The sequence below is a fragment of the Trachypithecus francoisi genome, unplaced genomic scaffold (assembly GCF_009764315.1).
Source record: "Trachypithecus francoisi isolate TF-2019V2 unplaced genomic scaffold, Tfra_2.0 Contig01461, whole genome shotgun sequence".
Taxonomy (NCBI): Eukaryota; Metazoa; Chordata; class Mammalia; order Primates; family Cercopithecidae; genus Trachypithecus; species Trachypithecus francoisi.
The window spans coordinates 7,737,811-7,753,821 of NW_022681433.1; the positions used below are offsets into that span (position 1 = coordinate 7,737,811).

Here is a 16,011-nt window from a genome sequence, read left to right on the forward strand (position 1 = left end):
ATTTAGTAAGTAAAAATATAAATCAAATCCTATAGTTTTTATTAATATATAAAAATGGATAAGAAAAAATATTCTTTATAATGCTTGGAAAACACTGCTCCAATAGTACAGCTCATCTATGAAAAAAGTGCATAGAAGATTATGATGTAAGCCAAGACTTCAGACAATTTAAATAATATCTACTATCCAACAGATCTAGTGTTTACATATTAAGAAGAGCTTTGTACCAGAACTGTTCTGTCATGTTTCTGCCCAGAGGCTGTCATGATAAAGTTTATTATCAATTACTGCTTTACAAGTATAAAATAAGTTAAGCTGTCATAATTTTCTCAGCCAGAGTTCCTAAACTGTCAAAGAATGTCAATTTTCAATCTGACATAGAGAAGAAAATTATCTGTTATTCTGATCTCTAATTTCTTGACATTTTAATGCCATAATTGCTGTGGTTAGTGCTGCTTCATGATTTCACCTGTCAAGGAAGAATGAATGCATAACCTTAAGCCATTTCTCAAACTTTAACACTAACTTCAAAACTCAAACTTATAGGCAGGTAGTAGAATTTTTTTTTTTTTTTTAACAAAGGAGACATATATAGATATTCATATATTAAATATTTTTCTTTTTAAATTAGTGTTTAAGCATGAAAAAATCCATCTTAGGATAGTTGGGGTTTAGTGTAACCATAATTAGCCTTCCTTTGGTTTTATCTATATGAAATGTATAACCTTTTATATTTTAAAAATACTAAGCTAAACATTATCAAATAAAATAAATGTATTGAGCTCAATAAAAGGGTTAATATCCTTAAAAACTCTGCTTTTTCCAAGAGTCTGTGTCCAGCCACTTAGGTGAGAATCAACTCTCTCAAGTCACAACACAGCAATACAAGACCTCCAGGAATTCAACAAGAATGTTTTAAAAAAAGGTATTGGGCCTCCCACATGGTCTACTCACAGGGGTTGCATATAGGTAAGGGTGCATAATGACCACTAAATAATGAATATGCTGTACTTCACTCCATTTTATCTGGGTTCTTTCTTATAACAATAGATGTATTTACAGAGACAGCAACTGAGGTAAAGTGAAATTGAATGACTTGGCCTCATTTACCCAGCTCACAGGATTTAGGTGGGCTCTTGTCCTTTGGAGGACACTATTCCTCACATTCTTAAATGTTACTGCAGAACTGTCTTTGTGGGAATCTGTTAGCTTCTACTTGGCTAACTGGCATTAACAGCAATGGGAATATATTAGAGGGGTGAATGGTGGGAAGTGGGAGAGGGGAAATTAACTAGCATTCCTTGAAATCATTTAATCTGTTATGTCTACACTGTACTAAATGGCCCCCTAGTGGTCACAAGGAGACAGAGGCTCTTCCTAAGCAACCTTGAGTCCACACAGGTCCACGGTAAACCTCTCTGCTGATGTTTGCTCAGGCCTCTGGCGGGTGGGGGAAGGGAGGTAAGAGTATTCCAAGTATGCGTTCCTTCACATGCAGTGTTCTAAGAACTGACACAGAATTATAGGGTTGAGGAAGTGGGCAAGGGGTTTGGGGAGAAAGAACATATATTTCACAGTATGACTCTGGGTCTCTCTAATGAAACCTGAGTGTCTGGCAATCATGTGCTTCGAATGAGCATGCTGAAAGGAGCCAGAGTCCTGAGCTAAGGCACCCTAGCAGTAGACAGTCTGCATCACTAGAAGGTCATAAAGCTGTAATACAAGATATTGTTCAGACCATCTATATAATATGCCAACATATGCTTGAACCATTCCCATTCAACAGAAAACAATTTTTAATGTTTACATTTCTATGTAATGTTTCATTAAGAAGTTCTACATTAACAAAGCCTTATACACAATTTTTTCACTGTCCAAAGCAATGACGTGTTGTTTTGTAGAAACAGGTATTTTGATAAGATTCAAATAATGAACACTGTATCCATGTAAAGAAAGTTTCCGTTTTAGTTCCATTTTCAAATTCTTTCAGTTATCTATTTTTAAACCCTCATTTAAATTGGAAAAAACCGCTATTTTGCTGTCAGTTTTAATGCTGCCTTGCACTTTCATCACGTATAAGATGCTTAATGTATTTTATTTTGTATTTAATGTATTAATTTATTTTATTTTGTATTTAGCGTATTTAATTTGTTTTGCCCAATAGGATTAACTTTTAACTTTCTTTATAAGAACAGAACTTTATTATAATGGGTAAAAATGTATAACAAAATATCCAAAAGCAGAAATGTCTATGACATTTAGAAGTCAAAAGACAATTTAGAGTTGATCTTGGAATATAAAGATGAACTATTACAATTATTTTTTTTCCTGATTCTAAAAGGTATCAGCCTTAGAATAATTTAGTTTATAAAGTATTTAATAAAACAGGCATGTGATAAGCAAGGGTATATAGTTAAGAGAATAATTAAGCTCAGAATTTCTCCTACCAAATAATCTGATTACAATTTACACACAACTGGGGATACTCAGTTGGGTGAGTGTAATGATTTGCAGAGAAAATTCCTTATTTCATAATACCTGCCTTCTCTCTCATTCATTCATTCATTCTGTCTCTATGTTTTTCTCTTGGCTTCAGGCAATAATTTTATCTTCTTGTGCACACAATATGGTACAATATTGCCCCTAATAATATGCTTGCAACGTGTTCTCAGAATATTTTGCCCTAAGGGTCCAAGGATCAATGATTATGAGGCTCTTCCTTTCCTTTTCTTCTTCTCTGTTTGAACCATGCAAATAGAGTCATTTTAATTTTATAGAGGTATATAAGAAATAAAGTTATGAATGCAAATTTTTCTGTAGAGCTTCATTGCTCCAATCTACAAGTTTTCCACCTCTAAAATAAAAAATAAGAAAAGCATTCCACTGCCTGGAGACGCAGAAATTACTTGCTTTGCATACGACAGATGGCAGATATCTGGTAGAATGGAAGACTGGGATATCACTTCCTTGAAGCAACACTTACGTAGCAGCTGTTGCATCTTCACTCTTTCCACTTATCTAACATTGTGTGCAATGTAGAAGTGATTTAAGCAATATTTTATATGAATATTTTCACTAAAAATACTATACACATACTACAGCACTTAATTCCCAACTGTTAGCTATAAACATTTCAGATTGAGAACACATAGGAATAAAATAGCATAACCGCATCTATTTCATTCATGTATTTTTTGAGTATTCTGTCTAAAAGGTAGAAATATTGCTTTTATTTATTTATTATGTTTTTGAGGCAGGGTCTCACTCTGTCACCCAGGCTGGAGTGCAGTGGTGCAATATTGGCTCATGGCAACCTCTGCCTCCTGTGTTCAAGCGATTCTCCCACCTCAGGCTCCGGAGTAGCTGGGACCACAGGCCTGCGCCACCACACCCTGCTAATTTTTGTATTTTTTGTAGAGATGGGGTTTCAGCATATTGGCCAGCCTGGTCTCGAACTCCTGGGCTCAAGTCATCTGCCCACCTTGGCCTCCCAAAGTGCTGGGATTACAGGCAAGAGCCACTGAAATCCCAGCACTTATGCTTTTATTTTTAAGAATAGCAGATTATTTTAATGTGAAATATTCCTATTTAAATATTCAGCTAGGTTTCCTTTATTACTAACACACATAAAGCATTACATATTTTAATGTAAATTTTGAAGTAAGAAAAATAAAATATAGATATAGAAGTATATTAAAAGTGTCTGCAAGTTCAAAAGGAACCACATATTGGTCTCATTACTTGTTTTGGGCCTTTTTTCAATTTTTCCACATACATCAAGAACCTGAAATCTATGTTTTGTAAAAAGTTACGTTGAAAAAAAAATTATACAGAAAGAGATGGAATGTCAAATTTGTGTTTGAGAGATGACAGAAATTTTTGGAATAATATAGGACTTAACACCTACCTCCCTGAGCACAGGATCAGTGATACTATCCAGGTTCACAGAGCCTTCATAAGTCAAGTAGTGAAAAACATTCAGAGCACGAACTGCTTCTGGTCCTCGCTGCTTATAGCCAAATATAAGGTCGATCCACTGATGAAGTTGGCAAGAAACAAATTCACTTTCTAGGGCCTGAAATGAGTCAAGGAAGAAATGAGAGACCATCAAAACTTAGTAGACCTTCATATCCTTTCTTTTTTTTAACTTTGAAATATTATATATAAAAAGGAGAATATGCTCTTTACATTTCTATACTTGATTTATATGTATCAGATCTTCAGTTCCTAGAAATGGAAAAACACTACCTCAGCAGTATTTTACAGAGACCTAAATGAAAATTTTCTCTTTCTAAAATGCTAAACTTTCTCTTGGCTCCATTAGCTACACAATATGATTTAATATAAATAAATTTCTTATAAAAATACACTCATGTTTAGAAGAAAAATATTTTAAAATACCTTTTTAAATACCATGTTACAACAATTTCATTTCTCATTTTTAAATATTAGTTTGAAATGAAGCAGTTTTATGAGAAACTCATATACATTTATTTTCTTGCCTGAAGTCCTCCAGCTTACCTCTGAGATGACTAGAAGGGAATGTCTTTCTTCTGCTATGAATTAACTCAGCTATTATACAGTTTGGGAATCATTGGGCAATTTTGGATGTTTGCTAACTAATGGGAAAGAAATATAAATTACTGAGAATCAAGGGCCATACTAAGTTTCCATAAACAGAAAAAAAAAAAAAAAAAAAGGCCTTTTTATTTCCTAAGAAGCCATCAGAAGCCTCCTAGAGGTATCTTGACAGGTAGGTAGGGAGTCTTGCTCAGGTCTGTGAAATAAGCAGCGATGGTGCATGGCTCACTACGCCTCTCACTTACTGCAGTCATTTATCATCAACTTCCCGTTGATTTAAAGAGGACACTGATTTCAACATGAAAAAGAGCTGGACATCTAGCTTCGTAAATTTCAGCTATGCATAGCCATATAAGACAATTTCTAAATTATGGCTGTCACTAAATATGTGAACAAAGTCATTCTCTGTGATTTCCATGGTGTTGAAACCAATTTGGAATTCACTTAACGAATAAATGATTTCTTAGATTGTCAAAAACTGCTTTTCATTTTTTAAGTATATAAAATATTATAAATAATACTTTTCAACTTTTCCTGTGATCGCATTTAACTGGTAATTTATTCCCTTCAATCCCTTTCCTGATTTACTCCTTTCAACATTTTTTGTATTTCATCTACACTAATTAGTGTGGATGTTTCTCATTCAGCAATGTAAACAACGACATTTTGTGAAAGAGCAGTTTCCGTACTAAAGCTAAACAGAATTTCTATACTGTCTATCTCATCCATCTTGAAATAACAGTTCAGAGTAGAACATAGGAAATGAGACAAAGTCCAAAAGAAGAGATGGTTAAAATTCTGTATTATGTCTATATTAGTTTGGTCAATTTGTATAAATGATTTTGTCGATTCTCTATAACTATTCAATTAAGAAAAAGGTCAAAGTATTTAGTAACATTTTCAGTGTCTGATGCAACAAATGAAGGGATTTAAAAATGAGTAAGTAGAAGTTCATTATTAACTATTGCTCAAACCTATACACAGGAATTCAAATTAGTTATGGAATCAGATACACAATTTAAAAGAAGATTTTACCAACATGATCAGCTAAGCAGCATTCATTACAAATATATCTTATAGATACCACTAAAGAAAGGTTTGATGAAATTTACTATTATCTCTATTAGAGTAAAACCATTATTGAATAAAATACCTAATGGAATCATGAGTGGTAGTGGGAATGATGACTTTTCAATAATTTGAGCTTTTAAAATATATTTTTTCTCTTTTATCTCCATCTCCTATTTTCATTTCCTTCCACTACCTTAGGCAATAACTGTAATGTATTTAATGTTTCTCCTTTTGTTTGCATGTGCCCTTATAAAATATTACTCATTCTTTTGTGGATATACTTTTGAACTATAAAAATATATAGGGTCAAAATTTTCATTTTGTTCCTTACTTTTCTCACTTAGTATTATTTTAAAAATCTACCTGTGTCACTGTGTGACTAGCCCATTGCTTCTCATGGCTGCACAAAACTCCCCTGGTAACAAACACCAGGCTGCCTCTAATCCCCATGACACATGCCTGTGATAAATGCCCCTTTTGGATCTTCGTGAGAATTTCTTTGGGATTTATAATCCGGAGTAGAACTGGGAGTGCATACTTAACGTGAGTCATCAATGCCCACTCTCTAGCAGTGCATGACAGTTTCTATACACCTTATCTCCATCAACTCTTAGTATTATCCAGGTTTCTAATTTTGGCCAGTATAAGGGATACAAAATAATATCTCATTGTTTTAATTTGTATTTCTCAAATTACTAACAGATTTGATAGCTTTTTAATATGCTTGCTGGTCTTTTGGGTTTCCTCTTCTGTAAATTTCCTGTTCATATCCTTTACCCATTTAAAAAATGGAGGTTCTTGTCTTTATATTGTTGATTTATATATTTAATTTTATTATTATTAATTTTTAGACAGGATCTCACTCTATGGCCCAGGGTGGAGTGCAGTGGTGCGATCTCAGCTCACTGCAACCTCCGCCTCCTGGGCTCAAGTGATCCTTCCACCTCAGCCTCCTGAGTAGCTGGGACTACAGGCATGCGCCATCATGCCTGGCTAATTTTCGTATTTTAGTATTTTGTACTTTTGTATTGCAGGGACAGGGTTTTGCCATGTTGCCCAGGCTGGTCTCAAACTCCTGAGCTCATCTGATCTGCCTGCCTCGGCCTCCCAAAGTGCTGGCATTACAGATGTGAGCAACTGCACCTAGTCTGATTTACATATTTTAGGTAAGAGTTCCTTGTCGGTTTGAAACACTGCAAATGCATTCTCCCAAATGTCATATATCTATTAACTTTATCCATGTTCTTTGTTACATACATTTTCTTAATTTTGAGATAATCAAATCATGTTTTAAAAATGTTTATGCTTTGGGGTTTTGTCTTGAATTACAGAGATAACTATATTTTTATCAATTAGCTTTATATTTATGGTTTTACTTTTTATATTTTGATCTTTAATTAATCTAGATCTACTTTCATTCATATATGATATTAGATATGGGTCCAGTATTATTTTTGTTTATACAGTGAGTCAGTTTTTCCAATACCGTCTATTAAACAAAAATTCCTTTTCTCAGAGATGTATGGTGTTATCTTTACTGTGTGAATATATATTTGAGATGAAGATATAAAACAGTCATTATTTACAGATAATATCATAATCTACATAGAAGAAGTCCAGCCTCCTTCCTCCTTTTTCTTTTGCTCTCTCTTCTATGTATCTATCATGTCTAGATATGTGTGTCCCCAGCTTTCTATATTTTTCATTTCTATTATCTTAATTTATCTTTATATTCTTTTGTTCTCTCTTCTATGTATTTATCATGTCAATATATGTGTGTGTCCAGCTTTCTATATTTTTAATTTCTATTATTATCTCAATTTATCTTAATTATCTTATTTCTTACGTATCTCAACATGTGGTAGAATTTATTCTTTTTTTCAGGGTTAACTAGGCTATTCAGGAACATTTATTCTTCTTCGTAACTTTTACATTAAGTCTATAGATATATCAAAAGAATTTGATTGGAATGCCAGTGAATTTATCAATTAATTTGTGAACACTGATATTAGGTTTTACTATCCAAACTCCCCAAATATCTTGATTTATACAGATCATTTTCTATGTCCTTCTTTAGAGTTAAAAATTAAAATTTTGTCCATAAAAGTTTTATCTTAGTGTTCTTGGTTAAGTTTATTTCCAGATACTTCATAAATTTTGATGCAACTGTAACATTTTAAAACTATATTTAATACTTGGTTATTAATGATGTAGAACAATGATACTGACTTCTAGAAGTTGATTGTGTTTGTAGCAACTCTTAGTAGTTATACCTATAACTTTTTTCTTATAGAATTGTTCTTAGCCTTAAGAACTATGTAAAACAGCAGTGGTGATGTGGAAAATCCCTTGTTCCTGATCTTAAGGGTTAAACTCTACTTAGTTCTGATGCAACACACACACACACACACACACACACACACACACAGACATATACACATACACAGGCATATACACACATTTAATAACATTGATAATAGTTCATTTAGAATTTTTATATTTACAGCTGTACATGAAATAAGCCTTATTTCTTTTTCCTCCCCTTCACTATTTTTGGAATTGAGATCCCATTAGCCTCATAAAACTAGCTGGATAGCTTTCCATGTTTCCTGAAACAATTGGTATAAGAAAATGAATTCATTATCTGTTGAAAATTTGGTAGAATTTACGTGTAATGTAATTTGGGCCTTGAATTTTGGGGGGGTTGGGATGGGAAGATTTTACCATTTACGTTTCCGTAAGCCTTGGAAATCTCAATTTTGACATTTTAAATATTTTTCTCAGTATTCATCCATTTCATCTCAGTTTTAAAATTTATTAGCTCATAGATGTTCATAATAGTCTTTTTTTGCTTTTTTTTGTTTTTATTATACTTTAAGTTCTAGGGTACATGTGCACAACAAGCAGGTTTGTTACATATGTATAACATGCACCATGTTGTGTGCTGCACCCATTAACTCATCATTTACACTCGTCATTTACATTAGGTATATCTCCCAATGCTATCCCTCCCCCCTCCCCCAACTCCATGACAGGCCCCGGTGTGTGATGTTCCCCTTCCTGTGTCCAAGTGTTCTCATTGTTCAATTCCCACCTATGAGTGAGAACATGTGGTGTTTTTTTGTCCTTGTGAGAGTTTGTTGAGAATGATGGTTTCCAGCTTCATCCACGTCCCTACAAAGGACATGAACTCATTCTTTTTCATGGTTGCATAGTATTCCATGGTGTATATGTGTCACATTTTTTTAATCCAGTCTATCATTGATGGACATTTGGGTTGGTTCCAAGTCTTTGCTATTGTGAATAGTGCCACAATAAATATACGTGTGCATGTGTCTATACAGCAGCATGATTTATAATCCTTTGGATATATACCCAGTAATGGGATGGCTGGGTCAAATGGTATTTGTAGTTCTAGATCCTTGAGGAATCGCCACATTGTCTTCCACAATGGTTGAACTAGTTTACAGTCCCACTAACAGTGTAAAAGAGTTTCTATTTCTCCGCATCCTCTCCAGCACATGTTGTTTCCTGACTTTTTAATGATGGCCATTCTAACTGGTGTGAGATGGTATGTCACTGTGGTTTTGATTTGCATTTCTCTGATGTCCAGTGATGATGAGCGTTTTTTTCATGTGTCTGTTGGCTGCATAAATGTCTTCTTTTGAGAAGTGTCTGTTCATATCCTTTGCCCACTTTTTGATGGGTTTTTTTTTTTATTGTAAATTTGTTTGAGTTCTTTGTAGATTTGTCAGATGAGTAGATTGCAAAAATTTTCTCCCATTGTGTAGGTTGTCTGTTCACTCTGATAGTAGTTTCTTTTGCTGTGCAGGAGCTCTTTAATTTAATTAGATCCCATTTGTCAATTTTGGCTTTTGTTGTCATTGCTTTTGGTGTTTTAGTCATGAAGTCCTTGCCCATGCCCATGGCCTGAATAGTATTGCCTAGGTTTTCTTCTAGGGTTTTTATGGTTTTGGGTCTAACATTTAAGTCTTTAATCCATCTTGAATTAATTTTAGTATAAGATGTCAAGAAGGGATCCAGATTCAGCTTTCTACATATGGCTAGCCAGTTTTCCCAACATCATTTATTAAATAGGGAATCCTTTCCCCATTTCTTGTTGTTGTAAGATTTGTCAAAGATCAGATGGTTGTAGACGTGTGGTATTATTTCTGAGGGCTCTATTCTGTTCCATTGGTCTATCTCTCTGATTTGGTACCAGTACCATGCTGTTTTGGTTACTGTAGACTTGTAGTATAGTTTGAAGTCAGGTAGCGTGATGCCTCCAGTTTTGTTCTTTTGACTTAGGACTGTCTTGACAATGCAGGCTCTTTTTTGGTTCCACATGAACTTTAAAGTAGTTTTTTCCAATTCTGTGAAGAAAGTCTTCGGTAGCTTGATGGGGATGGCATTGAATCTATAAATTACCTTGGGCACTATGGCCATTTTCATGATATTGATTCTTCCTATCCACGAGCATGGAATGTTCTTCCATTTGTTTGTGTCCTCTTTGATTTCACTGAGCAGTGGTTTGTAGTTCTCCTTGAAGAGGTCCTTCACATCCCTTGTAAGGTGGATTCCTAGGTATTTTATTCTCTTTGAAGCAATTGTGAATGGGAGTGATTTGGCTCTCCGTTTCTCTGTTACTGGTGTATAAGAATGCTTGTGATTTTTGCACATTGATTTTGTATGCTGAGACTTTGCTGAAGTTGCTTATCAGCTTAAGGAGACTTTTGGCTGAGATGATGGGGTTTTCTAACTATACAATCATGTCATCTGCAAACAGGGACAATTTGACTTCCTCTTTTCCTAATTGAATACCCTTTATTTATTTCTCCTGCCTGATTGCCCTGCCCAGAACTTCCAACACTATGTTGAATAGGAGGATGAGAGAGGGCATCTCTGTCTTGTGCCAGTTTTCATAGGGAATGCTTCCAGTTTTTGCCCATTCAGTATGATATTGGCTGTGGGTCTGTCATTATTTTGAGATACATCCCATCAATACCTAATTTATTGAGAGTTTTTAGCATGAAGGGCTGTTGAATTTTGTCAAAGGCCTTTTCTGCATCTATTGTGATAATCATGTGGTTTTTGTCTTTGGTTCCGTTTATATGCTGGAATACATTTATTGATTTGCGTATGTTGAACCAGCCTTGCATCCCAGGGATGAAGCCCACTTGATCATGGTGGATAAGCTTTTTGATGTGCTGCTGGATTCAGTTTGCCAGTATTTTATTGAGAATTTTTGCATCGATGTTCATCAGAGATATTGGTCTAAAATTCTCTTTTTTGGTTGTGTCTCTGCCAGGCTTTGGTATCAGGATGATGCTGGCCTCATAAAATGAGTTAGGGAGGATTCCATCTTTTTCTGTTGATTGGAATAGTTTCAGAAGGAATGGTACCAGCTCTTTCTTGTACCTCTGGTAGAATGTGCCTGTGAATCCGTCTGGTCCTGGACTTGTTTTGGTTGGTAGGCTATTAATTATTGGCTCAATTTCAGAACCTGTTATTGGTCTATTCAGGGATTCAACTTCTTCCTGGTTTAGTCTTGGGAGGATGTATGTGTCCAGGAATTTATCCATTTCTTCTAGATTTTCTAATTTATTTGCATAGAGGTGTTTATAGTATTCTCTGATGGTACTTTTTATTTCTGTGGGATTGGTGGTGATATCCCCTTTATCATTTTTTATTGCATCTATTTGATTCTTTCTCTTTTCTTCTTTATTAGTCTTGCTAGCAGTCTATCAATTTTGTTGATCTTTTCAAAAAAGTAGCTCCTGGATTCATTGATTTTTTGAAGGGTTTTTGTGTCTCTATCTCCTTCAGTTCTGCTCTGATCTTAGTTATTTCTTGCCTTCTGCTAGCTTTTGAATGTGTTTACTCATGCTTCTCTAGTTCTTTTAGTTGTGATGTTAGGGTGTCAATTTTAGATCTTTCCTGCTTTCTCTTGTGAGTGTTTAGTGCTATAAATTTTCCTCTACACACTGCTTTAAATGTATCCCAGAGATTCTGCTATGTTGTGTCTTTGTTCTCATTGGTTTCAAATTACATTTTTATTTCTGCCTTCATTTCGTTATGTACCCAGTAGCCATTCAGGAGCAGGTTGTTCAGTTTCCATGTAGTTGAGTGGTTTTGAGGGAGTTTCTTAATCCTGAGTTCTAGTTAGATTGCACTGTGGTCTAAGAGACAGTTTGTTATAATTTCTGTTCTTTTACATTTGCTGGGGAGTGCTTTACTTTCAACTATGTGGTCAATTTTGGAATAAGTGCGATGTGGTGCTGAGAAGAATGTATATTCTCTTGAGCTGGGGTGGAGAGTTCTGTAGATGTCTATTAGGTTCTTGGTGCAAAGCTGAGTTCATTTCCTGGATATCCTTTTTAACTTTCTGTCTCGTTGATCTGTCTAATGTTGACAGTGGGGTGTTAAAAGTCTCCCATTATTATTGTGTGGGAGTCTAAGTCTCTTTATAGGTCTCTAAGGACTTGCTTTATGAATGTGGGTGCTCCTGTAATGGGTGCATATATATTTAGGATAGTTAGCTCTTCTTGTTGAATTGATCCGTTTACCATTATGTAATGGCCTTGTCACTTTTGATCTTTGTTGGTTTAAAGTCTGTTTTATCAGAGACTAGGATTGCAACCCCTGCCTTTGTTTGTTTTCCATTTGCTTGGTAGATTTTCCTCCATCCCTTTTTATTGAGCCTATGTGTGTCTCTGCACATGAGATGGGTCTTCTGAATATAGCATATGGATAGGTCTTGACTCTTCATCCAATTTGCCAGTCTGTGTCTTTTAATTGCAGCATTTAGCCCATTTACATTTAAGGTTAATATTGTTATGTGTGAGTTTGATCCTGTCATTATGATATTAGCTGGTTATTTTGCTTGTTAGTTGATGCAGTTTCTTCCTAGCATTGATGGTCTTTACAATTTGGCATGTTTTTGCAGTGGCTGGTACTGGTTGTTCCTTTCCATGTTTAGTGCTTCCATCAGGAGCTCTTGTAGGGCAGGCTTGCTGGTGACAAAATCTCTCAGCATTTGCTGGTCTGTAAAGGATTTTATTTCTCCTTCACTTATGAAGCTTAGTTTGGCTGGGTACGAAATTCTGGGTTGAAAATTCTTTTCTTTAAGAATGTTGAATATTGGCTCCCACTCTCTTGTAGCTTGTAGAGTTTCTGCCAAGAGATCTGCTCTTAGTCTGATGGGCTTCCCTTTGTGGGTAACCCGACATTTCTCTCTGGCTGCCGGTAACGTTTTTCCCTTCATTTCAACTTTGGTGAATCTGACAATTATGTGTCTTGGAGTTGCTCTTCTCGAGGAGTATCTTTCTGGTGTTCTCTGTATTTCTTGAATTTGAATGCTGGCCTGCCTTACGAGCTTGGGGAAGTTCTCCTGGGTAATATCCTGCAGAGTGTTTTCCAACTTGGTTCCATTTCTCCCCGTCACTTTCCAGTACACCAATCAGATGTAGATTTGGTCTTTTCACATAGTCCCATATTTCTTGGAGGCTTTGTTTGTTCATTTTTACTCCTTTTTCTCTAAACTTCTCTTCTCTCTTCATTTCATTCATTTGATCTTCAATCACTGATACCCTTTCTTCCAGTTGATCGAATCGGCTACTGAAGCTTGTGCATGTGTCACGTAGTTCTCGTGCCATGGCTTTCAGCTCCAACAGGTCATTTAAGGACTTCTCTACATTGTTTATTCTATTTAGCCATTTGTCTAATCTTTTTTCAAGGTTTTTAGCTTCTGTGCAATGGGTTTGAACTTGCTCTTTTAGCTTGGAGAAGTTTGATCGTCTGAAGCCTTGTTCTCTCAACTCGTCAAAGTCATTCTCCATCCAGCTTTGTTCCGACGTTGGCGAGGAGGGGGAGAGGTGCTCTGATTTTTAGAATTTTCAGCTTTTCTGCTCTAATTCTCCCCCATCTTTGTGGTTTTATCTATCATAAGTCTACCAAAGACCAAAGTCTTTGATGATGGTGATGTACAGATGGGGTTTTGGTGTGGATGTCCTTTCTGTTTGTTAGTTTTCCTTCTAACAGTCTGGACCCTCAGCTGCTGGTCTACTGGCGTTTGCTAGACGTCCACTCTGGACCCTGTTTGCCTGGGTATCAGCAGTGGAGGCTGCAGAACAGTGAATATTGCTGAACAGCAAATGTTGCTGCCTGATTGTTCCTCTGGAAGCTTCGTCTCAGAGGGGTACCTGGCCACGTGAGGTGTCAGTCTGCCCCTACTGGGGGGTGCCTCCCAGTTAGGCTACTCAGGGGTCAGGGACTCACTTAAGGAGGCAGTCTGTCCATTCTCAGATCTCAAACTCCATGCTGGGAGAACCACTACTCTCTTCAAAGTTGTCAGACAGGGACATTTAAGTCTGCAGAGGTTTCTGCTGCCTTTTGCTCGGCTATGCCCTGCCCCCAGAGGCGAAGTCTACAGAGACAGGCAGGCCTTCTAGAGGGGCGGTGGGCTCCACCCAGTTCGAGTTTCCAGGCTGGTTTGTTTACCTACTCAAGCCTTAACAATGGCAGGAGCCCCTCCCCCAGCCTCACTGCCACCTTGCAGTTTGATCTCAGAGTGAGGCTCTGTGGGCGTGGGACCCTCTGAGCCAGGCTCAGGATATAATCTCCTGGTGTACCGTTTGCAAAGACTGTTGGTGTGCCATTTGCTAAGACTGTTGGAAAAGTGCAGTATTAGGGTGGAAGTGACCTGATTTTCCAGGTGCCGTCTGTCACAGTTTCCCTTGGCTAGGAAAGGGAACTCCCTGACCCCTTGTGCTTCCTCGCCCTGCTTCGGCTCATGCTCGGTGGGCTGCATCCACTGTCCTGCACCCACTGTCTGACAAGCCCTAGTGAGATGAACCTGGTACCTCTGTTGGAAATGCAGAAATCACCTGTCTTCCACATTGCTCACGCAGAAGAGCTCTAGACTGGAGTTGTTCCTATTCAGTCATCTTGGAACCAGCCGTAATAGCCTTTAATTAATTTTAAAAATATTTATGTCTATAGTTATTTACCCTATTCTATATATTACAGAGGCAACATAGTGAATCAATAAATAATTGATTGTAGTTAAATAATTTTGTCTTTTTTGTTATAAAATTAAATGACAAAGAAACAATGAGGTAGGAGGTTAAATAAACTCTTGTCAATTTTTTATCTTGCCACTTACTGTGCAGAAAGAAAAGAAGATACAGTTTACACAGGTAAAAGCTAAATCTAGTTCAAAATCAAATGTATATCTAAGAATGGAACATTAGCTATCAATAATTAAAATATAACAACTTTTCTAAAACTGAAGCCTGACATTAAGACTCTTTACGATAAACAGCATTGACCGGTCATTGGTATCTGTTTATTTTGTTCTTTTCAGAGCCGTTTTTATATACAAACCCATTTGGCATTTTGAAACTGGATTTTTAGTACAATACTTACATTGGAAAAATGTAAAGAAATACTTGATCACTAAGCTATTAGTCTCATAATGCTCTTAATCACTTTCTTTACCCTCTACTTGCATATCTAGAGGCAGAAGCAATTGTGTTAAGCCTAGATAAACCAATTCCCAACCCATAGCTCTGTCCTGGGGATCTGCAAGGAAGGAAATAAAGAGTGATATTTAAACTAGAGAGGATATCTCTTAGATGGATAATATTTCCCTCATTCTAATTTCTATTTTGTCCCATGAGTATTAGATGGTACTGAATTCTTTCTCTAGCAGGTTTGGCGTAAAGGTTCTCTGAAATTTATGAAAAAAAGAAAGTAGACTACTGAATTTAACTGTGAGGAGAAAATATTTCTCCTCAATTTTAACATTTAAGAATATTAAATACCCATGTCTTCTTCTAGACCAGAGCAAAAATATTTATTTCCCATCCCTTTTTTTCATTACCTCAAAAATCTGCTTTGGGATTAAAAAATTCTCTAAATAGAGTTGCATATATTCAAGTAGATAATCAGAAAGCCATACTGTCACTTCTGTAGTGTCTATGCCATCTTCTTTTCATAATTTAACTGAAGTTGTAGCTATTACAACTTCAATAATTCAACTGTTTTAAGCAGAGACAATATAGTTGTCTTTGATGTTTATTTTGAGGGGCTTAAATTATTCTAGTACTTGACTGTTTCTGGATGTATAAGACAGAAGATTATTTCTAGCCCTCACAGCTCTCCACATGGGTTACTACAACGTACTTCAAGCTTCTTCTGTAATCCAATCTGTCTGGCGCCCTGCTTGTGGGACAGACTTGTCAAGCCATCCTGTCCACGTTGCCATTCTCTATTTCAAAGCTGCCACTGCTCCTGCCAGCATAACCTATGTGACTCAGGCCTTTCAAACCTCCATCCCACCTTTCCCCACTGTTTCTC

General features: G+C 36.2%; 1 protein-coding gene across 8 annotated transcripts in view; it reads right to left on the minus strand.

Moving 5' to 3' along the window:
* Positions 1 to 16,011, minus strand: part of NBEA (neurobeachin) — a 786,519-nt gene that overhangs the window by 56,777 nt on the left and 713,731 nt on the right. For all 8 annotated transcript variants that reach the window (XM_033235426.1, XM_033235381.1, XM_033235435.1 and 5 more), the window contains one exon: positions 3,908 to 4,075. In XM_033235426.1, coding sequence (XP_033091317.1) covers positions 3,908 to 4,075 — 168 coding nt within the window. The remainder of the gene's footprint in view (positions 1 to 3,907; positions 4,076 to 16,011) is intronic.